Here is a 25,500-nt window from a genome sequence, read left to right as displayed (position 1 = left end):
CTCTCCTGCCCTCCCATTCCCCACCTCCAGTTAAAATCGTGTCTCCACATTCTTGTTCTTCATGGCAATTGTCAGGTTTATATGATTATTAATTAGCTCAATGATTCCTAAGCTTTTTTGGTCACAAGGTCTCTTATGCTCATAAAAATTATTGAGGACCCCGAAGAGTTTTGTTGATGTATATCTATCAATATGCACTGTATTGGAAATGAAAACTAATGTAGTTAAAAAATATTTGCTTCATTTAAAAATAAAATAATTTTATGGTAAAATAAGTCATATAGTTTTAATTAAAAACCATATTTTACAGAACAAAAAAGTAATTTAATTACTAAATAAAAATTTTTTTCTGTATTACTTTAATGTCTGGCTCAGCAGAAGCTGGGGTCTCACATCTGCTTCTGTGTTTGGCCTGCTGCGCTATTGCGCAGGCTGCGCTGTACACTCAGGAAAGAAAGAGTGGAAAAGGCAGGTAAGTGTCTTAATATTATTACGATAATCATTTTGACCCATGGACCTCTTGGAGAGCTGGGGTCCCCCCCAGGGTTCTGTGGACTGCACTTTGAGAGTCCCCGCTTAGCTCTGGGGGGACTCTAGAGCCTAGAGACAATAGCCTGGGAACTGAACTCCATTGGGGCCAGACGACCTGGTTCAAGAGACAGCTGTGACTACCAGCAAGGTGACCTCAGATATTCACCGAGCCTCATTTTCTGCATCTTTAACATGCGGGTGATGATGATTTGAATGTAATAAAAGCACCTCCCTCCAGGGTTGTAGGGAGACCCACAGGAGATAACTCTCAGAATCACTCCTGGCCTGTTGCATACAATAAATATCGCTGTTACAATCTGGGAAACATCAGTTTCTTTTATTACCAACACTTTTTATTCATGCAATTAATTTCTCCAGAGACCTGTCTTGTGCTGGACAGTGATGGGGACATGGTGACGACTGAGAAAGGCCTGGCCCAGCCCTCATGGGGTTCCAATGGGTCACAGTTTTCTTTTGTGAGAGATTGCCCTTAGTACCAGGTCCCAGGAGAACATGAGTTCTTGACTGAGTAGGCAGGGAAGGGCATTCTAGAGAGTGGGAACAGCATGCAAGGTGCTATGGCAAATGGAGAGGGGACATGCTCTGGCCTCACGACTGGCCAGGTTATTGTGTCCATCCCTCTGCCCCCCCCAAGACGCCTCTATCCTGTTGTCGGTGATACAGAAGTGTGTCTGTCTGCTTCATTTCCTTCTCCCCAACCTCTGTTCTTGTGTCAGTTAGTTCATAGATTCTGGGTTCTTTGTAGGAAGTCCCACCTCCGATCTAACCGCAGTCTCTCATGCTGCAGATCCTTTCTTTTGCTCTATAATCATCTACAGTGGTGACCGGTAGAAATTTGGGACGTCCCAGGAGAAGAGGTGCCCGGGAGGGCATGGGTCGGGGCCAGGAGTCTCTGCTGTCCCTCATGGTGGGGCGGGGGGGGGGCCCTTGCTCGGGTCCGGGTGAGTCAGCCCCCGCAGCTCCCGCGTCATCCCAGCCGCTCCACTCCGCGCTATTTCGGGCTCCGGGCGCTATAAATAGAGGCTCGTGGAGCGGAGCCGCGGCCCTGGCTCGGCCCCCACCCCGTGTCTTCAGCCCCGCAGCGATCGCCCGGCCGCGCGTCACCGCAGCTAAGTTTAGAGGCGGGAGGGGACACCGGCCCGGTCAATGCGTCCCTGGGCCACGGCCCCGCTTCCAGAGCCTTCGTTTCGGCATCTCTCTGTCCCCGACCCAGAGCCTCCTGGACGTAAATTAGGGTCGGAGGTCCCCATATTCTCTATCCCCACAGCCCCCTACAGGACGCAGAGAAAACTCTGAAGTTGGGATCAGGGGAAGGTTTGAGAGTGGAGCAGGGGCCGGATTCAGGAATCGCGGGGGAGCTTGGGTTGTGGCTGGCCTCTGGAGGGTTCGAACTCACAACTCCGGGAGCCGGGAAAACTCGAACCCGGGATCCGAAAGCTCTATTTGCGAGTCGAGGGTAGAAATTAAATTTGCAAATAATATTGAACCGAGGGCAACTACCGCCCCTATAACTAATGTAAACAGGTTCATAGGTACATTAAACGCACATGGCGAGGTCTTTGCCTCACTTCTGGGAAATAAAAACGAGTGAGGAGAAGCGGAGCACCCTTCTCTCGGGAGTCTGCTTCTTTGAGTCCTGGCGGAGCAGCTGTCGAGGGCCCGTTAACACCAATCCTCTTGTGGGGCGCCATCGCCCCCTGGCGGAATAGGCATGAGTTGCAGGTTTGTTTGGCTGCTCTTTCCCCAACGCGAGAAACTGAGTCCTGCCCAGGTTGCTCTCTGCCCTAGGATTCAAAGACACACTTCCATGGTCCTTCTTTATGTCTCTGGAGCTCTGTTCCCTCATTTGTTAAGTGAACTAAGGACACCTAAGGGGCGGGTGATTGTGAGGCCTTAGCTCATATTAAGTGGTCAGTCTACAACAGTCCACGCCATGGGGAGCAGAGTGGATGCATAGTCTAAGACTCCCGTGAGGAACTAAAAGGTGGATAGTACCCAACCCTACATATACTATGCTTCTCTCCTAAACTTTATCTTCTATGATAAAGTTTTATTTATAAGTTGGGTACAGTAAGAGATTAACAATAAAAACTAATGAAATAGAACTGTAACTGTACTGCAATAAAAGTTACGTGACTGCGGTCTCTGTCTCTCAGGATAGCTTATTGCACTGCACTCACCTCGGTCACTTACAGGAAGCACTTTTGGCGTCCCTTTGGCGTATCTGAATTGCCAGCATCACTACTCTTGCCCTACGGAGGAATTAATAAGTAAAACCAGGGTGACTTGAACCCAAGCACTGTACTCACTCCCAGTCGACCTGATAACGGAGGGGCCACTGAGTGACTTAAGAGGTGGGGAGTGTACACAACGTGGACGCGCTGGACCAAGGATGATTCATGCCCGGGCGGGTAGGAGCAGCCGGCGCAAGGGCCTGGCACGCAGCCTTCCTAGCCCGCGGAGAAGGAACACGACCCTGCCAGCGCCTTCATTTTGGACTTCTCGCCTCCAGAACTGAGAGACAATAAATTTCTGTTGTTTAAGCCACTCGGGTTTTGGCACTTCGTTCTAGCAGGACACTAATGCAACAACTGTATTCACGAATTAACCGTAGAAGTAAAAATTAATTAGGAAAAAAAAATCTTTTCTAGTACATAATTTAAAAGTTATACGTTGTTCACTTCTGGAACTTTCCATTTAATGTTTCAGACGGCAGTGGAACGCAAGTAACTGAAACCACAGAAAGCAAAACCATAGATAAGGGGAAAATGCTGTGTGTTGATGGTAATCTAGTTGATGGCAATATTTATAACTTATAGAGCCCTCCTTCCTGTGACCGTCTGGCCCCCTCCCTCCTCACCTGCTCTTCACAAGCAGTCAGTTTTATTTTCTTCATAGCATGTATGGCTGTCAGAAACTTTTTTGTATGTTGCCTTCTTATGGTCTCTGACCGCGGTGAGAGCGTCAGCTCCACAGGGTAGGGATCTGGTCTGATTTGCTCATCAATGCCTGGCACATTGTAGGTGCTCAATACATAATAATTCATGGAATGAGTGAACTAATCCATCTCAAGACAGGTCTCTTTGGTCTTGTTGAATCCTCACAACCTTGGCAGTTACAGGTAGGGAAACTGAGGCTCCTAGTGGGGAAGTCGCTTGTGTTAGGGTGTGGCTTATGTCTTCTGTTCCTTCACATAACATCCAAGTTGGTAGCTTCTTCTGGGTGCCAGGCCCTGTTTAGGGGCGCTGCTCTGCGGCAGCCGCTGCGGCAGCTCCTGCCTGTCCAGGACTTGATCAGGGCTATTTTATTTCTATGACAAACCCAAATAGAGCAGCATGCCAAGTACAGTTTTAGGCATCTTACACGTAACTCATTCTATTCTCGTAATAATTATACTATTATTATCCCCATTTTACAGATGAGCAAACTGGCACACACAGCAGCTGAATTGCTGATACAAAGTCACACTGCTAGTAAGTCACCCTGGGGAGAGTTACACCCAGTGACGGCACTGCTTCGAAACGGAAGGACAATAGGGGATAGTAGACTTCTCATCAGCAACCCAGAAGTCAGGGAGATGAAGGACCAGTTTTCTTCTAATTTTGCAAGAAAAACTACTAGAAACCCAGAATTTGATATTCCAATTGTGAGGGTGAAATAAAGATATTTTCAGGTGAGCAAGACTGAGAGGCCCTGGCCGGGTAGCTCAGTTGGTTAGAGCGTCCTGATTAGTCAAGGTTGCAGGTGTGATCCCCGGTCAGGGCACATTCAAGAATAAATCAAGAAATGCATACATAAGTGGAACAACAGATCCATGTTTCTCTCTCTCCCCCATCCTCTTTCCCTTCTTCTCTCTCTAAAAATCAATAATTAAAAAAAAATTAAAAAGACTCAGAGAGTTACTACCCACAATGGTCTGTGAAAGAATAGAATGTACTCTAGCATAAAGTCAACTGAATTCAGAGGGAAGAAGGTTATAAAAAGTAACAGAATCATTATGGGTTGAATTGTGTCCCCTCGCATAGATATTTTGAAGTCCTAACCTCACAATGTGACTTTATTTGGAACTAAGGCCTTTACAGAGATAGTCAAGCTAAAATGAGGTCATTAGGGTGGGCTCTCATTCAATATGGCTGATACGCTTATAACACAGGGAAATTTGGACACAGAGACAGGCACACAGAGGGAAGAGGAAGTGAAGAGACACAGGCAGGAGATTGCCATCTACATGCCAAGGAACACCTAAGGCTACCCGAAGCTGGAAGAGAGGCTGGGACACAGCCTTCCTAGCGCAGTCAGAGGGAACGGGGCCGTGCCAACCTTCAATTTTTGGACTTCTCGCCTCCAGAACTGTGAGACAATAAATTTCTGTTGTTTAAGCCACCCAGTTTTTGGTACTTTGTTACAGCAGTCTTAGGAAACTAATACAAAAGATGTATTCGTGGATCAATAAATAAAAATTAATTAGAAAAAATCTTTTAGACTAGGCTCCTAACAAAAGCTGGAATCAGTGGAGAGATAGAGACAACATGTTCATGGATATGAAAAAGATGTCAATCTTTTTGTAATTAATCCATCAGTTCAATGCAATTCCAATCTTGATCCCAATAGGATTTTTCATGGATCTAGAAAAGTAGCTTCTAAAATCCATCCAGAAGAGAAGATGTACAAGAATGGTAAAGACAGATTTGAAATTGAACAGAAGGGGAACGTGCCTGATGTAGTAGCAAAAGATACCGAAATAAAATAATTAAGCAGTATGGCATGTAGGCAAGAAACAGATATAGAAATCAATGAACCACAATAGAAACAACAGAAATGTGTGTGCGTGTGTGTGTGTGTGTGTGTGTGTGTATGGAAATTTGGTACAAGGTAAAGATGGAATGTTAAAACTGGGGAAAGGACTGACTTAAAATAAATGGTGTTAGGACGATTGGCTATATCCATTATAAACTCGACCTTAGTGCATTTTCTAATGTCTCATACGTGTTAAAGACAAAATCAAAACTAGGAAAGTCTCAAAAGAAATGATAGAATATACTTATGACTTTGGGGTATGGCAGAACTCTTAATACACCAAAAGCAAAAATCAGGATAGATCGATAAATAGGTATGAATAAATACTAAGCATTTCTGTATGACAAAATAAACAAATAAAGTTCAAACACAAACTACAAACTGTAAGGAAATATTTGGAAGCTATGTGACTAAGAGAATCGGAAACCATAAAGTACTCCTACAAATTAATAGTGATTAAGAAAAAAGGCATACAACCCCATTTTAAAAAATGGGCAAAGGATATGAGCAAGCAATTCACAACAGACAAAATATATAAGGCCAATAAACCCACAAAAACATGTTCTCTCTCCTTAGTAATCAGAGTTGCAAGTTAGAACAGCGTGATACTATCCTTTCAGGAAATGACTAATACTAACTCATCAACCAGGTCTCTGCTCAGATGTCCTTTCCTTCAGAAAGCCTTTTCTGACCCTCCGGCTGGGTTGGGTTTCTACCCGCCCCACACACACACACACCCGCACACACCGTGCCACGGCCCACTGAGGTCTTCTATCTCAGCCCTGCCCACCATGGGTCGTCGATGGAACTCGGTCTGTCTTTCTCACTGGGCTGCCAGCTCCAGGAGGGTAGCGCGGGGCTATCGTTAGTCACCTGTGTGTCACTAGCGCTGCTGGGCTCACGGCCTGGAACAGAGGAGTTGCTTGGGGGAATATGTGCGGAATAAAAGAATAAATGGGGAAACTGAGACCTAGTCAGTGGCAGAGGTGGGATTCAAACCCAAGGCTGTACAGAGAGAAGGGACCTAGTCTGATCTCCCACTATCTCTTCTTTACTGAACACTGCCTGGAGTCCAAGCACACAAGAGACGCTCAATCAGGGCTTGGAAATTGAACTGCTAGGCAACCAGAGACGCTCAGGCGCAAAGACAAACAGCTCTCTCCACCAAACCTCCGCAGTCCTCCACGACCATAGAGAGCTGAGAGGGGACGGCTCTCTGGGGAACGGCGAGGGCGGGCTCGAGGGCTAGAGAGGCCGGAAGTGCAGCAAGTCTAGAGCCGCGCCAGCGGGAGGACGCTTTGATTTCCCTCTGGGTCTTTACTCTGCCGTTCAGGGTCGAGGAGGTGAGTCCTCCACGCACCGAGAGTGCGGGGCCAGAGCGAGGAGGGCTGCGGAGGGTGAGGGGAAGGAGTGGAGTGTATGGAGACCACCCGGTGGCGATTGGCAGCCGTGGAAGCCAACCAATAGTTGCGGTATTAGAGATGGACAAGAGGGAGCGAGGGGCGGGCATACAGGTGCGAGCTCTGGGGCGGGGCGGACGGAAGGTGGGGACAGTGGCTGCGTCCCGCACCGGGAAGGCGGGAAACGGTGAGGGCGGGATGAATAGAACTTTGGGGCCTTGTGGGGCGGGGTGGCCGCAGGTGGAGGCTCCCTCCGGGTGGGGCTTTGTAGGACCTGGGGTGTAGGGTGTTTGCAACTTGATGCTGTGGCGACCTGGGATTTTTTTTTTCTTTTTAAGGGGGTGGATGGCTGTGAGTGGGGATTCCTCCTGGGGGATGGAAATGCAGATGCCGCTGTCTCACTCGTTCTCGCCGCCACATCATTTACAGGCCCCAGAAGAACCTTGGAATGGACGAAGAGGGAGGGCGGCAGCCCGCTGGGCCACCCGCAAGGAAGAAATTCCTCATACCACTGGACGGGGATGAGGTCCTTCCTCCTGGGGTAGGACGGGGAGATGGGAGACCGCTGGGAGGCTGGGGGGTTGCCGAGGAGGGGGAACAGGAAGGGCGGTGGGGCTACAGAGTGGGTTAGGAAATGTTGGAGCCTGGGTCACCTTCACCTTCTGTCTGTTTCTCTATCTGTAAAATGTCATGGTAGTTCCGAGAGGGCTAAGGCAGAGGCCGCAAACTGGCAAAGAACGAGTAGTCCCAGGATGTTGTTTTATGTGGCCTGCACCGTGCAAGGCATGAATTTTTTGCTGACTTTTAAGAATTGGAAGGTTTTGCAATTAAAAACAAACAAACAAACTGGTAAATCAAAGGACCTGGCAACGTTGAGATCTCCTTCCCACAGGAAAACAGTTGGCGGGTGCTGAGTACTGGCTGCTGCTTATGAGCTATGAAGAAAAGAAAGTGGGCTAAGGATGCAGGATGGGATGGCAGAGAGGTGCTCTCTTAGGTAGGACAGTCAAGGGACTGCCTCTCAGGAGACATGAATAAATGATAGTCTGAGCGGTGTGACAACATCTGTGGAGAGAGAACAGCCAGTGCAAAGGCCCTGAGGTCAGAGAGAGCTCGACAAGTTTGAGGGCAGCAAGAGGGCCAGTGGAGCTGTAGTAGAAACAGCAAGGGGGAAGAGGTAGGAGAAGAAGTCCCTGAGGCAAGGGACAGGGACAGATCTAGAGTCTTGTGGGCTATGATGGCAGCTATGGCTTTTATTCTGAGTCAGGCCGTGAGCAGAGGAGGGACATAATATGGCAGTGTGGGGAACAGACTGCAGGGGCGAGGGGTAGGCAGGGAGCTGTAAGGAGGTGATGATAGTGGTCCAAGGGAGACAAGCTGGTATCTGGGACCAGGGTATAGGCTGAGGAGTGGGGAGAAGTAGGTAGAGCCAGATTTTGATCCCCCCGCCCCCAAACCTATTTCTCCACCCAGGTTAAGCCCTTATTCAGATCTACACAGAGCCATCCCAGCACGGAGACCTCAGCCCAGGCAGCCCCTCAGACCTACGCTGAGTACGCCATCTCGGGACCTGTAGGAGGGGCTGGAGCCACACACTCCACAGGGACAGAGCCCCAGGCAGGGGAGACCCCCAGCCAGGCTCTCAAACCAGGGACAAAATCGAACAGCATCATTGTGAGCCCCCGGCAGGTGAGGAGCGGGATAGAGAAGTGGGGGAAAACAGTGACAGCGATGGCTCTCTGGGGGGCGGCGGAAGGAGGTCTGAGTTCTAGCCATTGTACTCTCAGCAGTGCCATTCGTTCATTCATTCATTCAACCACTGTGGGTGGGTTGAGGTTGCCCCACATGTCTTATTTTGCCATAACAAAAATACCATAGACTTGGTGACTTAAATAACAAACATCTATTTCTCAGTTTTGGAGGCTGGGAAGTTCAAGATCAAGTCACTGGCAGAATTGGTGTCTGGTGGAGGAAGGGGTGAGGTAGCTCTGGGGTCTTTTTATAAGGCACTAATCCCCTTCATGAGGGCCCCACCCACCTGACCCAATCACTCCCTTTCACCTCCTAATACCATGGCATTGGGGGGTAGGATTTCAGTTTTGGTGGGACACATTCAGTCCACAACACGCCGACTGCCCTTGCTGGGATTGTGACTTTGTTAGTGCAGCTACGTTTCCTGTCACCAGTTTTGTTCCTTCACTCAAAAACTATTTATTGAGCACAGGCCCATGTTCAAATCCTGCTTTGCTACACAGTAACTGTGTGGTCTTGGGTAATTGGCTTAACCCATCTGTGCCTTTAAAATGGGGGTTCAGCACTGGTCAGCGTGGTTCAGTTGGTTGGGTGTCATTCTGCAAAGTGAAAGGTCACCAGTTCAATTCCCAGTCAGCGTTCGTGCCTGGGTTGCGGGCCAGGTCCTCTACTTGGGGGCGGGGGGGGTGTGTGTCAGAGGCAACCGATCAAAGTGTCTCTCCCACATCCATGTCCTCTCCCTGTCTTTCTCCCTCCCTTCTCCTCTCTCTAAGAATAAATACATAAAACCTTTTAAAAAGATGGGGGTTCATCCACTTAGAGTCCACAAGGATGTTGAGAAGTTGCCAGGCGCTGTTTTAGTCTCTGGGGACAGAGTGATGGAAAAGAAAGAGAGAGTCTCTACAACTGACGGAGCAGGGTCAGGGTTAGGGTTATACAAAGACAATAATAGGACCCAAGAATGTGAGAAGATGCTCAATATCATCAGCCATCAGGGAAATGCAAACCAAAAGCACAGTGCGGTTCTGCTCACCCCTAGTCGGATGACTAGAGTAAGAGGACAGATGGTAACAAGGGCTGTGAGGCCGTGGGGGAGTTGGAACCCTCCGAAGCTGCTGGTGGGGATGGAAGCTGGTGCAGCCACTTTGGAAACTGGTCTGGCAGTTCCTTAGTCATTGAAGTACAGAGTTAGCATATGGCCTGGCAGGTCCATTCCTGGGTATATATCCAAGAGAAATGAAAATATTTGTCCACAGAAAATCTTTACACAAATGTTCATAGTAGCATTATTCAAAATAGCCAAAAACTGGACAGGACTCAAATGTCCATCTGCTGATGGCTGGGCTTTCTTCACCTAGCTCATTGAAGGTTCATCCACATGCTGTGATGTGTTAGGGCTCCAGTTCCTTTTTCACTGCCGAGTAGTATTCCATTCTGAGAATTTGCCACATCTTGTTTATCCGTTCACCCATTGGTGGACAATCCATTGGGCTGTTTGTACTTTTTGCTTATTATGAGAATGCTCGTGTAAACATTTGTGCACGCATTGTTGTGTAGATGTATGTTTTCAGTTCTCTCGAGAATTCATCTAGGAGTAGATTTGCTGGGTCACATAGCCACTCTATGTTTAACTTTTTCAGAAACTCCCAAACTCTTTTCTAAAATTCTGCATCGGCCCTGGCTGGTGTGGCCCAATGGATTGAGTGTCAGCCTGCAAACCAAAGGGTTGCCATTTCACTTCCCTGTCAGGGCACGTGCCTGGGCTGCCGGCCAGGTCCCCAGTAGGGAGCGCTTAAGAGACAACCACACATTGATGTTTCTCTCCTCTTTCTCCTTCCCTTCCCCTCTCTAAGAATAAATAAATAAAATCTTTAAAATAAAATAAAATGCTGCATCGTTTTACAGTCCCAGCAATGTGTGACGGTTCCAATTTCACCATATCCTTCCCACCTGTCATTGTCTGCGCTTTTGCTTTTGGTCACATCCTTTAAAAATTAAACTAGGAACCCTGGCTGGTGTGGCTGAGTGGACTGAGTGCCAGCCTGCGAAACAGGGGATCGCCAGTTTGATTCCGAGTGTAGGGCACGTGCCTGGATTGTGGGCCAGGTCCCCAGCAGAGGGCACATGAAATGCAACCACACATGGATGTTTCTCTCCCTCTCTTTCACCCTCTCTATTCCCTTCTCTAAAACAAACAAACAAACAAACAAAAAAATATTAAGCTAGGAGCCCTGGCTGGTGTGGCTCAGTGGTTGGGCACCAGACTGCAAATGGAAGGTTCACCAGTTCCCGGTTAGGGCACGTGCCTGAGTTGTGGGCCACTTGGGGGCGTGCAACAAGCAGCTGATTGATGTTTCCCTCCTTCTCTCTCCCTCCCTTCCCCCCTATCAAAAATAAATAAAAAATTACAAAAATTAGAACAGGACCCCGCCCCTCCCTTGCTTAAAGCCGTGCCGTGGCTCCCAGGTGCCGTGAATCAGATGGCCCAGGGCCTGTGGGACTTGGGCCCCTGCAGACCCTTCCCGCCCCCGCTGCTCTGCACACTGCACACCCACCAGGAAAGCAGCCCCCACCCTCTTCTTAGAACCACATCCCTCCTCACTTGGCAACTACATGTTCATCCCTGAGATTATTTTGTTTAATGTCCATGTGTCCCCCACAAGAGCAGGACACACTTGGACACACAGTTGGTGCTCATTAAATACTTACTTGGATGGATTAGAGCTTCACTGGCTCAGAGACTTTCAGTCTCGGGCTGTGGGGCACGTTCAGGATAGAACGTGAGCAGAGCCTGCTGAGCAGACGCCACGCTGTGGGGGCCTGACCAGTGGAGCCATAGGCAGCTTCCTGCTGAAGACACTGGGGAGCCACGGCAGGGTTTAGAGCAGGGGAGGGGTAGGCTTGTGCTTTAGGAAGACCCTTCTGGCTACCTTTGGAGGGTGGCCGGTTACGGACACCACGGGGGCAGGATCAGGAGGTGGAAGGGTGGGGGCCTGGGCAGCGGCGCTGGCAATGGAGGGCAACGTTCGTGGGGGACGCTTACCTGGAGGAGCTGGGGGGGTGGTAAGTGTTCGGGACCAACCCTGGTCCCTGGACGGTGGGACCATCCCTAAGATGGGGGAGGAGGAGGAGGTGTGGGGGCAGACGCGGAGGGCAGCTGGGACACGGTGAGGCGGACACCCAGGGGGAGGTATCTGTCAGACCGCACGACACCCAGGTGGGGCTGGAAGACAGGGCTGAGCTGGAGACACACGCAGGGACTCTTTAGGTAGGGGCTGGGGCTGGGGGCACGGGGCCTGTGTCAGCTGCAGTGCCAGGACCTTACAGGCTCCGGAAGGGGAGCCGGGAGAGCGCAGAGTGAAGCTGCGAGGCCGCTGGGGGTGGAGGAGAGGTGCTGAGAGAGGTGGGGCGGGCCGGGAGGCGGGGTGCTGGGGTCATCCCTGGTAATGGCTCTGGCTTTTCCTCCGCAGAGGGGCAACCCTGTACTGAAGTTTGTGCGCAACGTGCCCTGGGAATTTGGTGACGTGGTTCCTGACTACGTGCTGGGTCAGAGCACTTGTGCCCTTTTTCTCAGGTGAGCTGCGGGCGGCCGGCCCAGCGCCAGGAAGCCCTGCGGGGTGTGCTTTGGTGCTCTGGGCTGTTCCACAGGCGGCCTCCAGGCACGGCCCCGTGCCTCTGGGCCTGGAGGTGCCCCGAGTCTCCTGCGTCTGAGCGAGTTAAGGGCCCGCGCACTCATGTCCCAGATTGAGTGACTCCAACATCCAGGCCTGCGTTTGACAAGAGCCAGGATTTCTCTAACCTCCACGCCCAGGAAACCCGGGAGCCCCTCTCTAGACAACCAGAAAGGGGACGTGAAATTTCTAAACTCCTGTCCTCTCCACCAATGTGAGAGCTGGGGGCCCCAGGCAGAGGATCTCCTTGTTCCGGGGTGGAGAAGCCCGCCCCCCGCCCCACTGTTCCTTGAGGTTAAAGCCCACTCTGGCGGTAGCCCTGCTTCCCAAGACCAGCTGCGCAGTGTCCCCAGTCACACTGTTTTTTAAAATGTATGGATTTATTTTATTTACTGTTTGTTTTTTCTTTTAGAGAGGGAGGGGAAGGAAGGGATAAAGAGGGGGAGAGAAACGTCAGTATGTGAGAGATACATTGATCAGCTGCCTCTCACACCCCTATCTGGGGGTCTGGCCTATAACCCAGGCATGTGCCCTGACTGGGAATCAAGCTGGTAACTTTTCAGTTCACAGGCCTGTGCTCAATCCATTGAGCCACACCAGTCAGGGCTAATTCACTGATTTTAGAGAGGGAGGGAGAGAGAGAGAGAAACATCAATTTGTTGCTCCACTTATTTGTGCACTCATTGGTTGCTTCTTGTATGTGCCCTGACCAGGGATTGAACCCACAACTTTGGCATATGTGGATGACTCTAACCAACTGAGCTCCCTGGCCAGGGCCCAGTTCCACTCTTCCTTAGGGCACTGGTCTCTTCTCTATCTGAAACCCAAGCCTTCTCCCTTCCTCAGTGAACAGCCGGGGGCCACCCTGCCAGGGTGCCGGAGCCAGGCAGCCCTTGCTGTCAAGCCCTCCTGTGCCCCTTCCTAGAAGGGTGAAGTCGCTTACCTCTCTGAGCCTCATCTTCCAGCAAGGTCGTCCAAGCTCTTTGCATTTTAGTGAGAGTGAAGAGGGGGCCCCAGGACCTTGGGGACACGAGCCCTCCCAATCCCTTCCTGTCCCCTGCCCTCAGCCTCCGCTACCACAACCTCCACCCAGACTACATCCACCAGCGGCTGCAGAGCCTCGGGAAGAACTTCGCCCTGCGGGTCCTGCTCGTCCAGGTGGACGTGGTAAGCAGGGGTCCCTCCCCCTCCACGCCCTGGTCACTCTGGGCCATCACTGGGGATGGATCTGTCCCCTCTTTAGACTGTGAGCCCCTGGAGGGCTGTCTCAGTCGCTGCTGGGTCCTGGTACTGCCCAGCCCAGGCCAGGCACCCAGTGGGAGCGTAGTGACTGTCAGTTGAGTGGAAGGCTCCTGCAGCCTAAGCTACTGTGTCTTCAAGACTAATTCTTTGCTTTTTTGTAGATCTCTCATTCTGATTTTCTTCTCCACCCAGAAAGACCCTCAGCAGGCCCTCAAGGAGCTGGCTAAGATGTGCATCCTGGCAGACTGCACGCTGGTCCTTGCCTGGAGGTGAGCGCGAGGTCCGGCCCAGGTCAGGCTCTGCCCTGAGAGTCATTGCCCTGCCCCCGACCTTCTCGGCCCTGCCCTTCTCTTCCCATGGACTCCCTGTGGGGGCCTGGCCCAGGCGCTGCCTCTCTCTGGCCTCAATTTCCTCATCTGTAAAATAGGGTCCTAATATCTTTCTTGTAGGGATGGAGGCACAAAGGCAGGTAACGTAGATCAAATTCCCAGGACCATACTATTCACTTATGAGTGAGTCATAAAATCTGGCTGAATAATTAATTTCACATCCAGGTTTCTTTCTTCCTTTCCTTCCCCTTCCCCTTTCCCTCCCTCCCTCCCTCCCTCCCTCCCTCCCTCCCTTCCTCCTTCCTTCCTTCCTTCCTTCCCTTCCTTCCCTTCCTTCCCTTCCTTCCTTCCTTCCTTCCTTCTTTCAGATTTTGTTTATTTCTAGAGAGAAGGGAAGGGAGGGAGAAAGAGAGACAGAGAAAAAATCAATGTGTGGTTGCCTCTCGCGCACCCCCAACTGCGAACCTGGCCCGCACCCAGGCAGGTACCCTGACTGGGAATTTAACTGGCAATCTTTTTATTCAAAGGCCAGTGCTCAATCTACTGAGCCACACCTGCCAGAGCCCACATCCAGGTTTCTAAACACTGGTTCTCCAATTGGAGAAAAAAGAATCCCTTTCTCACACTGTAACAAAATGTAAACCCTGACAAATGATTTTTTAAAAATTATAATAAAAGTGTTATAAGAAATCTTGGGGTAGGAAAAGACTTCTAAGGCAAGACACAAACCCTAAAATCTCTAAAGGAAAAGATTGGCTAATATGAAAAAATTATAATTTGAAGCTCACAGAAGTTAAGAGATATTGTAAAGTTAAAAGGCAAATGGTAATCTAAGAAAAAAGTCTTGCATGTATATAACAGATTTAAGATCCCTAATGTATATATGGACATATGAATTATGTTCATATGATAAACTATATTTAAATATTTATACTCATATGAAAATATTTAAACATATTCATTACACACACACACACACACACACACACACAGGGTCCAGCAGAAGTAATGCCATTGAGTGTGGTTGGTAGGGTACTTGACTGTCTCACACAAGATGGACAGCGATTTGAACATTTCACCTAAAATGTCGTATGGTGCGCTTCAGTGTGCTATTGTTATGTTATAGAATTACATGGTTATGATTTTTTAATGAAGGATTTTTATGTAATAAAAAGGGGGGTTATTTGTGCCAGACTCTATACAAAAAAACCTTCCAGTTAATAAGAAAAAAGTGGCCCAATTTTTAGAGTCTAATATGGGTGGCCAAAAACACACAATTCATCAACCATATATAGATTATCTGGAAAAAAGTAAACTTTGAAAAATGAGGTGCCACTTTTCACCCATTAATTTGGTGGAAATATCAAGATGGAGAATGTGGAACGGGCACCTGCGTGTTTGGTTGGCAGGAGACATGATTGGCTATTAAAACAGGGAGGTGGTAATGAGTAAAGGGGGACCGATATATGGGGAGGGAAGGAGATTTGATTTTGGGTGGTGAACATAGTACCCGATATACAGATGGTGCTTTATAGAGTTGTACACTTGAAACCTCTATAGCTTTATTAACCAATGTCACCCCAATCAATGTAATAATAATTGGAAAATACAAATTTCTGCCCTTGGAATTTCTATTTTCTGATGAGCCCTGCTTGTGTGTGCACATCCACAATGACACAGGCCGTGGCATGCAGTTCAAAATCTGGAAGAGATATAAAACGGGGGGGGGTGTGTGTGTGTGTGTGTGTGTGTGTGTGTGTGTGTGTGTGTGTGTATGGCATGTATAGGGGTTGGCAAAAGTAGGTATACAGTGAGTATTAGGAAAGACATGCAGGTTATGATTATTACAGAAGCTTTGTTAACTCAAAAGGATGTCACAGTGGCACAGTGCACTTAGGTGCAGCCTCGGAAGTGCTCAAGTTGCTGGCCTTCATTATTTACACATTCTTATCTTCTGCCTGCTATACTCAAGCACACTTCTGCGTACTCACAACTGTAAACCTCCTTTTGCTAACCCCTACATATATACCGAATGTATATAATCAACAGTAGGTACAAAGAAGTCTCTCCTCTCTCCCTTCGCTCCCACTCCATCCCCCCCAACTCGACAGGTAACCGCTGTTGTTGGTTTCTCAGTTTCCTTCCAACGTGTCTATAAAATGCAGGCAGCATGTGCAAAAACTTCTTAGTTTTCTTCATTTCTAAGACAAAAGTAAGCATACTATGTGCAAATGCTCCTCGGCTTACGGTGGGGTTATACAACCCAATAAACCCATTGTAAGTTGAAAATGTCATAAGCTGAAAATGCATTTAATAGCCCTGACCAGTGTGACTCAGATGGTTGGGTGTTGCCCTGCAAAGCGAAAGGTCATTGGCTTCCTGGTCAAGGCACTTGCCTGGGTTGCAGGTTCCATCCTTGGTGGGGGCCTGTGCGAGAGGCAACAGATCAATGTTTGTCGCTTGCATAGATTTTTCTCTTCCTTTCTCCCACTCTTCTCCTCTCTCTAAAAATAAATAAATAAAATCTTTTAAAAAGTGCCTTGAATACACCTAACCTGCGGAACATCCTGGCTCAGCGTGGCCAGTTTCCACTGAGTGTGTGTCACTTCTGCAGCATGTAAAGCTGAAAAGTCATGAGCCGCCATCAGCAGACGGGTGCTGTCGGGGTCTGTTCCCTGCCTCGCTGTGTCATTACCTGGGAGGCTCTGCCATGTCCATGTAGACAGCAGCCTCTGCTTTTTTTTTTTAATCCTCACCTGATAACTTTTTTTTTTCATTGCTTTTAGAGAGAGAGGAATGGCGGGGGGTGGGGGGTGGATGGGGAACATCGATTGGTTGCCTATCTTACGTGCCTGGACCAGGAATGGACCCCGCAACCTGGGTGTGTGCTCTGACCGGGAATCAAACCCGCAGCCTTTTGGTGTGCAGGACGATGCTCCAACCAGCTGAGCCACACGGGCCAGGGCGCCTCATTCTTTTTCTCTTAACAGCTGTGTAGTATTTCAGCATAGTGTCCACATTTCTAAACAAATGAATAGACTTAATTATGTAAATGCAATTTTCAGTTTATAGAAAAATTGATCAGATAGTACAGAGTTCCCACATACCCCTTCTCCCCCTACATACAATTTCTCCTATTATTTACATTTTGCATTAATCAGTGTGATACGTTCGTTACAATTGTGTTGTACATTCTATGAGCCTTGACAAAGGTATGACATGTGCCCATAATTCCTGTATCCTACAGAATATTTCAGTGTCTTAAAACTCCCCCATGCGCTGCCTATTCCTCCCTCCCTCCCTCATGCCCTGGCAACCACGGATCTTTTTACTGCCTCCGTAGTTTTGCCTTTTCCAGAATGTCCTACTGGAGTCTTAAGAGTATGTAGCTGAAATATCAATAGAAAACAAAAACCATGGTTCTCATGGGTAGGAAAAACCGAGTCCTGCCACACTGTGGGTCTTTATCCTGCATGTCCCCTTTACTACTCACAAAACACTCACTTCGGGCCACTAAACATGTGGAGGTTTTCCCTATACCGAGCAATTCCCGGGCACGCCAGCTGGGTGTCCTGAAGTTTAACTCAATTCTGGCACTGTCTGCCTGGAGACAGAGCCCGATCCCACGGGTCACAGGCTCAGTCCCACAAGAGCTCCCCAACACACCCCCCCCCATGCCGGTCGAAACCACCCACGCTTCTGGCACCGGCTGTAGGTGGGAGGTTCTCATGACCCCCTCCTCGGGTTTGACTAACCTGCTAGAGCGGCTCACAGAGCTCAGGGGAACACTGACTTCTGTTTACCAGCTTATTGGAAGACAAGATAAAGGATACAGATGAACACCAGATGGAGAGTGACATCGCGGGAGGTCTGGGAGGGTCCCAAGTGTAGGAGTGTCTGTCCCCACGGAGGCGCGTTGAGTCAGCCTCCTGGCGTGGGTGTGTTCGCCAGCCGGGAAGCCCTCTGAATGCTGCGCTGTCGGGATATTCGGGAGGCCTCCTCACGCAGGCATGATCAATTATTAACTCCCTTCTGGGCCTTCTGCCGTCTCTGGAGGACGGGGGTGGGGCAAAAACTTCCAAGCTTCTAATCATGGCTTGGCCTTTCTGGTGACCAGCCCCGATTCAGGGGGCCGTGGAGAGTCACCTCATTAGAACAAAAGATGCTCCTAGTGCTCTTATCACTTAGGAATTTACAAGGGGCCCAAGGGCTTTGTGCCAGGAGCCAGGGGCAGAGAGCAGCATAGATTTTCTATTATCTCACAGTGGTCTCTTCAGATTGGCTTCTTCCACTTAGCAATATGCTTTTAAATTTCCTCCGTGGCTTTTTATGACTTAGTAACTCATTTTATTTTTAATCCACACCCCAAGGATATGTTTATTGATTTTAGAGAGAGGAAGGGAGAGAGAAATGTTGATGTGAGAGGAACATCGATTGGTTGCCTCCTGTAGGCGCACCCACAGCCTAGGCGTGTGCCCTGACTGGGAATCAAACCCGCAACCTTTTTGGTGCACTGGATGATGCTCCAACCAAGCCACCTGGCCAGTGTGTGGTAATTCTCACCCCAGGACATGCAATTATTGACTTTTTTCCCTTAAGAGAGTGGGTGAGAAAGAGAGGGAGAAAAACATCAATGTGTGGTTGCCTCTCGTGCGCCCCCTGCTGGGGACCTGGCCTGCAACCCAGGCATGTGCCTGGGAATTGAACCAGTGACCCTTTGCTTCGACTGGGAATTGAACCAGTGACCCTTTGCTTCTCAGTCCAGTGCTCAATCCACTGAGCTTCACCAGCCAGGTGTGGTGACTCATTTTTAATCACTGAATACTATCCCATTGTCTGGATTCACATTCTTTTTCAGCTGCTGAATATTGTGTAGGTGGGCCAGGTCAAACCCTACTGATGGACGCTTGGTGAGGGAGGGGTCTCTGCCTTTTGCTGTTACCACCAACACTCCTACTTCTGTCCTGAGCCCCAAGAATGGGTTCGTTAGGCCAAAGGGTATTTGTAATTCTGTGCCTTCCCCCTAGGTGTGTACCTCTATTCTGTTTATTTGCAAAAATGTACTTAGTAGTACAGTAAGACAAAAGCAAGTATAAAAATTACTCTGTTTTGCGGAAAGTAGCAGAGTGTCGTATTAGGAGCCTGGCTGGGTAAGGCAGACCCACTGAGGGGGCTGTGTCCTCGCCGGCTGTGTAACCTGGGGCAGGTGACTCAGCCCGCTGCTCTCAGTTTTCCCTCGGCCTTACAGGATCTCCAAGGGCCATCCTGAAGCTGCTGAGTGTAATGGGCTCAGGACCGTGACTGGCACACAGCTCAGTCCCCCCCCCCCCCATATTGGGAATATTTCCTATGTCTACATTCAAACTATGGGGTATCTTGGAACCATTAAATAAATGAGATCGAGCACTATCTGCTCACATGGGAAGACGTCCTGATTATATTGCAGAGTGCAAAACTGAAAGCAAAGTACAGAACTGGGTAAGGTGTGCTAACTCTTGTGTCTTGGCAAATATTAATCACAATAATATTCACCCTGGCTGGTGTGGCTCAGTTGGTTGAAGCGTCGTCCTATAAACTGAAGGGTCATGGGTTCGATTCCCAGTCAGGGCACATGCCTAGGTTGCAGGTTCAGTCCCTGGTTGAGGCTCTCCCTCTCTGTCTTCCTCCCTTTCCCAATTAAAAAAAAAAAAGAAAAGTCTGCCCTGGCTGGTGTGGCTCAGTGGATTGAGCGCCAGCCTCAGAACAAAAAGTTCCCTGGTTCAATTCCCAGGCAGGGCACATGCCTGGGTTGCAGGCCAGGTTCCCAGTTAGGGGCATGTGAGAGGCAACTGATCAGTGTTTCTATCCCTCTCTTTCTTCCTCCCTTCCCCTCTCTCTAAAATAAATAAGTAAATAAAATCTTTTTTAAAAGTCAGTAAGCATGTCCTTGGGTGAGGATTAAAAAAATAATACCTGCTGCATTGAGAGAAAAGCAACAAAGCCCATTTTATGTTTATGTTAAAACAATAGAATTAGAAAAAATGAATGTCTCTCTCAAGACATCAACATTTCATCAACAAACATCACTTACAAGCTGGATTTGGAAGGCTAAGAAAATGCCTCACAACAAATACTGTAATTCACTTGGACTCAATTCACTAACTTCAAGTTCCAGAGAAAAAAGGCCAGCACTGTCCTGTGCTAATAAACTTGAGTTATGTGCTTTACTCTGCACACATGTGGACCCTTTTTATGATTGAGCTGTTTCTGCTATCTTTGAAATAATTATGTCAAAGTATCTAATTTGGAAATTAGTGGTGATTATGAAGTCATGTTTGTTGCTATAAAAGATTCCGCAGTCAGTCCTGGCCGGTGTGGCTCAGTGGATTGAATGTCGGCCTGCGAAACCAAAGGTCGCTGGTTCGATTCCCAGTCCAGGCACAGGCCTGCGTTATAGGCCAGGTCCTGGGTAAGGGGGGTGCTCGAGAGGCAACCACACATCAATGTTTCTCTCCTTGTCTTTCTCCTTCCCTTCCCCTAAAAGTAAATAAATAAAAATCTTAAAACAAAACAAAAAAAAGATTCAGCAGTTAGTCCTGGAGCTGTCCTCCCAAAGATGGGCTTTATAGAAACACTTTCAGAGACTGCTTTTCTTGATGGGAAGTTGGATTCTCAAGAGGCTGTCTTCCTGTGGTGGAGAGAATAGACGGTAGTTCTGGTCTTCCTCTCTGGAGCCACTGCAAGGACTCCGGGCGCTGACTTCCCTTCCAGAACAGCTAACAGTTTTTAGGCTTCAAAGTGCCAGGCACTTCCAGAACATTGACTCATTTAATTGTCACAGTTCAGCCATCCACCCCACTTTACAGATGAGGAAACTGAGGCCCAGAGAGATTAAAATCACTGGCCCCAGGTCATTCAGGTGAGAAGTGGCCCCTGACCCAACTGGTCAGGGTCCCAGGCTCTGGCCCTTAGCCAGAAAAGGTGGGTAAAGGCACACCCTGCAGCGGTTGCTGCCCTGGCGGCATTTAGGGGAAGCCCAGAATGTCCATTTTTCTACACATTAGAGGTTGGAATTCTTAGCGTCAGCAATGACTACTACCCTAAAGAATGCATCTACAACATGACCCCTCCTTACGCTGGCTGACCCGAATGTCCTCGGACCCTAGCCCCGAGGAGGCTGGGCGGTACCTGGAGACCTACAAGGCCTATGAGCAGAAGCCAGCGGACCCCCTGATGGAGAAGCTGGAGCAGGACTTTGTCTCCCGGGTGAGGCCACGTCCCCTCCCTGCCCAGGCCTCCCCGCAGCCCCTTCCTGTGTGTCTGAGTGCCAGTTCCGCTCTCAGGTCCCGCTCCCGCGTCTCTTCCCCAACCCCACCTGCTTCCAGCCTCCCCTTTCGCACCTGACGAAAGGGGCCTTCCTAAGCACAAACCTGACCCCGCCCTCCCCAGCTCCGAACCCTCCCGCGGCTCCCCGGCGCCCCCAGGGAAAGCCTGGGCCGGCCACGCCGTGCTGGGCCAGGCACTGCCAGTTGGGCCCGGCGCACCTGCCCCCTGCCCTCCTGTTCTCTGTCACTCCTCCCAGGCCTCGCTTGCTTCTCTGAGCGTGTCCATTCTGTTCCCTCCACTGTTGGTCTGATCCCATCTTTCTTTTTTAAAAAACGAAGTTATTTATTTTAGAGAAAGGGGAGGGAGAGAAAGAGGGAAAGAAACATAGATGTGCAAAAGAAATATTAATCAGTTGTCCCTCGCATGCCCTGAATGGGGGCCTGGCCTGCAACCCGGACATGTGCCCTGACCAGGAATCGAACTGGTGACTTTGCTTTGCAGGACGATGCCCTACCCACTGAGCCACACCAGTCTTCAGGGCTGCCTGATCCCGTCTTTCACAGCTGAGCTTGGATGCCCCCTTCTCCATGAAGCCCTCCCTGATCCCCAGGCCAAGCCAAGTGCCTCCATGGGACTATCCCATTCCTGCCCGTCTGGGCCACGACTGTCTGGAACTAATTTGTCTCCCACACTATACTGGGAGCCCCAGAAAGGCAGAGCCGGGCTGTCATGGCCCCTGCCGTGTCCCCAAGCACCCCAGCACTCAGCGGGTACTCAGGGAATATCTGCTAAGTGAATTGTTGAACCCAGGCTCCAATGACAGAGTAATTAATGGTGGAAGCCTGCAGCCACCCGAGATCAGTATGACCAGGATCGCCATGTGCCTGAAAATGGAGGTTCCTGTGCCCAGGAGCTCAGGGAGTAAACAGTGGGGCCTGGGTTTGAACTCGCCTCCGACTTCAGAGCCCAGTCTTCCCCGGGCTGACCTAGCTTGAGAGAAGCGGCATTTATCTTCTCATCACATGACCCTCTCAGCTACTTGCGGTCACTCTGAGATGATCTTTTAATTAATCACTCCGAAAAAGGGGCATTTATTGAGCACTTCCTGCATGCAAGGCAGCCTAGGGACATAGCTGTGACCCAGTGCTGCCCTCACGGGCTCAGCCCTGCTCTCCTCCCAACACATCTCTGCCTCTTCCCCCCTTCCAGGTGACTGACTGTCTGACCACCGTGAAGTCAGTCAACAAAACGGACAGTCAGACCCTTCTCACTACTTTTGGGGTAAGGAAGGAGTCCTGTGTCTCCACAGGCATTTCTACGCTCATGCCTTTTCGAGGGAGGCCCCTGCCCTTTCCCTTCCGTACTCCGCTCCCCGCCTTCCCTGCCCTCCCACTGGACTTCATGTCCTTCCCGGAATGTGGCAGGCTCCAGATGAGCCGGGGCCGGGCAGCGTTTGGTGCTCACCTCCCCTGACCCTGTGCTCCCATCTTCCTCAGTCTCTGGAACAGCTCATAGCTGCATCGCGGGAAGATCTGGCCTTGTGTCCGGGCCTGGGGCCCCAGAAGGTAAGAGCCCCGGGAATGAGCTTAGGGGTCAGGGGCAGGAGGGGGCTTCCAAATAAATGGGACCCCGGATCCCAAAGTTCTGAGGTTTCAGAAGTCCCACAGTGCCTGTCCTGCAGATGGAGAAAACCAAGGCCCGGGGTGGCGGCGGGGCGAGCCCAACCTCACACAGCCAGGCTGGGAGAGAATCTCTCCCAGGCCCCCGGGCCCCTCCACTCCGGACTTACCAAACAAATGGCTCATTCAGTGACCAGTTTGTTTATTTCTCTCCCCCACCCAGGCCCGCAGGCTGTTTGACGTCCTACATGAGCCCTTCTTGAAAGTGCCCCGATGACCTCAGCTGCGGAGGCGGTCCCTGTGTAACAATAAAGCATTTCCCATCCAGGCCCCTGCTGGTGTGCGGGCACAAGCGTCCGGGAGGCGTTCTCCTCTGCTCTCGTCCTCTGGTGGCCCAGGGGCCGCCTCAGCCTCTCTTAGTGGCCACCAGTTTACCTGGAGGAGACTATGCAGGATCCTGCTGCAGCTTCCTCTTCCTCTTCCTCTCTCGTCCCGGGGGAGCCATGTCCTCAGACTCCGGGTTCAGTGGAGGCTCGGGCATCTCTGGGGATGCTGTCGCTGGCACCTCACTTTCATGGTGCCGCTTCTTCCGCTTCTTGCTGGGCGCTGGGTCTGCCCTGGCCTCAGGCTCCATCAGCTCACCCTGTGGGTCAGCCGTCTCAGCCCCTGGCTCTGTCGCTCCATGCTCTCTTTCTTTCTTCTTCTTGGTGGATGCTGGCGCTGCCTGAGGCTCAAGGTCACCTGGCAGCTCAGGCTCCACCACCTGTGTCTTTGGTTCCATCACTGCATTTTGCCATTTTTCTTTCTTCCTCTTCTTTTGGGTGGGTGCCAGAGCCACCTCGGCCTGTGGCTCAATGTCACATGGCAGCCCAGGCTCCATCATCTCTCCTTGGACCTCCGGAGGCCTCATCTCCAGCCCCGCAGCCTCCGTCCCCAGCTCCACTGGTGCGCTGCACCCCTTTCCCTTTCTCTTCTTTGGGGACAGCAGTGGGATGGATTCCTCCTGGGGCTCCTCCTTCACCTGTAGCTGAGACTCAACTCTCACCCCCTCCACTGGCTCCGTCTCTTCTGTCCCCTTCTGTCTCTTCCTCTTTTTCATGGGGGATAGGACTGTCTCTTGCAGAGGCTCAGTTTTAACTGTGAATTCCAGCTCCACAGGCTTGTCTTCTTCTGGCTCCAGCATCGCAGTTTCCGTCTCTTTAGGCTTCTTTTTCTTCTTCTTGCTGGCGGAAGGGAACAGCATTCCCTGGGGTTCCAACGTCTCAGCCGTGGGCTCTGGCTTCATCACCTCCAGTTCATTCAGCTGATGCCTTTTCTTTTTCTTCTTCCCCGTGTCCATCTCTGAGGACCCCCAGGCTGTGTCCCCCTCCAGGGTCCCGTGCCCATTCACCCCTTCCCGAGGCATGGAGGCCTCAGCCACATGCCTCCTCTTTTTCCTCTTCCCTGAGGCCGGCGACCTCGGTGCCAAGGCTGAGGCAGGCCCTGTGACTGGTGGGCTGCCTCCGAAGGCACAGAACCGAGGCCTCAGGCCAGGGGGGATCTGTGGTGGGGGGCTTGTGGGAATGGGGTGCAGTGGAGTCCCTGACAGGGATTCTTGGGAACCCTCTAAGATCCTTAGGCTGCCCCTCGGGGTGGGGGCACAGGTGAGCCCGCCTCCCGCCTCTGCGGAGGGGGCCAGCAGCGTTGCTCCTCCAGCCTGGGGGCCGCTGCTGCTGAGGATCCTGTAGCGGTGCCGCTTCCCTGCCACCTTGCCTTTCACAGTCTGCGAGCCAGAGAGAGGCACCAGCCGTCCATTGAGGCTGAAAGGAGAAAGGGGGAGGGCAGAAGCTTGGTCAGGTTCTTTCCATGGCACAGGGGAAAGGAGCTGAGAAGAAGCCTTCCTAGGTTCCTTAGGACAAGCCCCTCTAAATTTCCCTTAAGTTCAGCGACTGGGGGTGGGCAGTGTTCCAGGGAGGTGGCATGCGACCACTCACCAGTCTGGAGCGAAGTCTACAGGGGCCTGGATAAGCCACAGTTCCGTATCTGGGCCGGTCAGTGCCTCCAGGGAGAAATGAGTGAGCTCTGAGGCTGGGGGCGTCGCGGTAAAGTTGGGGGGGCAAGAGAACCGAACAGTACCTGCAGAAGAGGAAACGAGAGTCTACTAACACCTTCCCGCCAGTTCAATCCTCCAGGGCGCCTATCGGTCCGTTGGGCCCAACCTCTTGAGCATCTCACCTGGTCCCTCTGACGGTCTGTTCCCTGGAGACCCCTATTCCCAACTGACCCAAGCTCGGGGGCGGGAGCCTCTCTCTACTGGTAGTTCCCTCAAGATGTCCTTTCTCCGACCGAACTCCCTCCTTCCACAGGGCACGCTTTTCACAGGTCCTATTTCCGGAAATGCCCCTTTTCCCGTCCCGGGTCCCCTTTCTCCTCCCTCCAGCCAGCCTTCTGCCTCCTCCCGTCGGCCCGCTCTGAAGCAACTCACCGCCGGACGGGGTCCCTGCCATCCCGGTACCCACGACTGGCGTAGAACCCTCAGCCAAAGCAGCTGTGGCCCCGCCGCTGCCGACCACGTGGAGCCAAAGGGGTGGTGACTCGCTCGGGAGCGCTGATGGTGCGCGGGAGCGCGGGGGCGTCGCTCGCAGCTCGCTCGCTCTTTGAGCAGAACCGGGGGAAATTTGCCTTGTGCGGAGCAGGCAACCAAGGAAGACATCTTTTCCTGTAAAGCAGCTCGTTAAAGCAGCTGATTCATGTCTGGCAGGAGGTAGAGCCTCACCAGGTCCCGGCGGGCATCCCCCTTAGTCTCGCAGACATTGTTTGCGCCAACGTCGCGTTAAAGGGGCAGCCACATTGA

General features: G+C 50.8%; 2 protein-coding genes across 2 annotated transcripts; one reads left to right on the top strand and one right to left on the bottom strand.

Annotated features, from left to right (window-relative positions):
* The first annotated feature begins 6,619 nt into the window (after window positions 1–6,619).
* On the top strand, window positions 6,620–22,992 carry ERCC1 (ERCC excision repair 1, endonuclease non-catalytic subunit). Its single transcript, XM_054588610.1, has 10 exons — window positions 6,620–6,692; window positions 7,179–7,290; window positions 8,223–8,438; window positions 11,972–12,075; window positions 13,240–13,339; window positions 13,607–13,683; window positions 20,889–20,988; window positions 22,258–22,329; window positions 22,545–22,613; window positions 22,891–22,992. Exons 2-10 carry the CDS (start codon window positions 7,198–7,200, stop codon window positions 22,942–22,944), a joined length of 885 nt encoding a protein of 294 aa, XP_054444585.1. The 5' UTR covers window positions 6,620–6,692; window positions 7,179–7,197; the 3' UTR covers window positions 22,945–22,992.
* Window positions 22,870–25,311, bottom strand: POLR1G (RNA polymerase I subunit G). The gene is made up of 3 exons (XM_054588608.1): window positions 25,132–25,311; window positions 24,641–24,782; window positions 22,870–24,466 (listed from the first exon to the last, which is right to left on the bottom strand). Exons 1-3 carry the CDS (start codon window positions 25,151–25,153, stop codon window positions 23,113–23,115), a joined length of 1,518 nt encoding a protein of 505 aa, XP_054444583.1. The 5' UTR covers window positions 25,154–25,311; the 3' UTR covers window positions 22,870–23,112.
* Between the last annotated feature and the right edge of the window lie 189 nt (window positions 25,312–25,500).

The sequence above is a fragment of the Pteronotus mesoamericanus genome, unplaced genomic scaffold, assembly GCF_021234165.1.
Source record: "Pteronotus mesoamericanus isolate MK-2021 breed Mesoamerican mustached bat unplaced genomic scaffold, CSHL_Meso_final scaffold_137, whole genome shotgun sequence".
Taxonomy (NCBI): Eukaryota; Metazoa; Chordata; class Mammalia; order Chiroptera; family Mormoopidae; genus Pteronotus; species Pteronotus mesoamericanus.
This window is presented reverse-complemented; position numbering and strand designations above follow the sequence as displayed.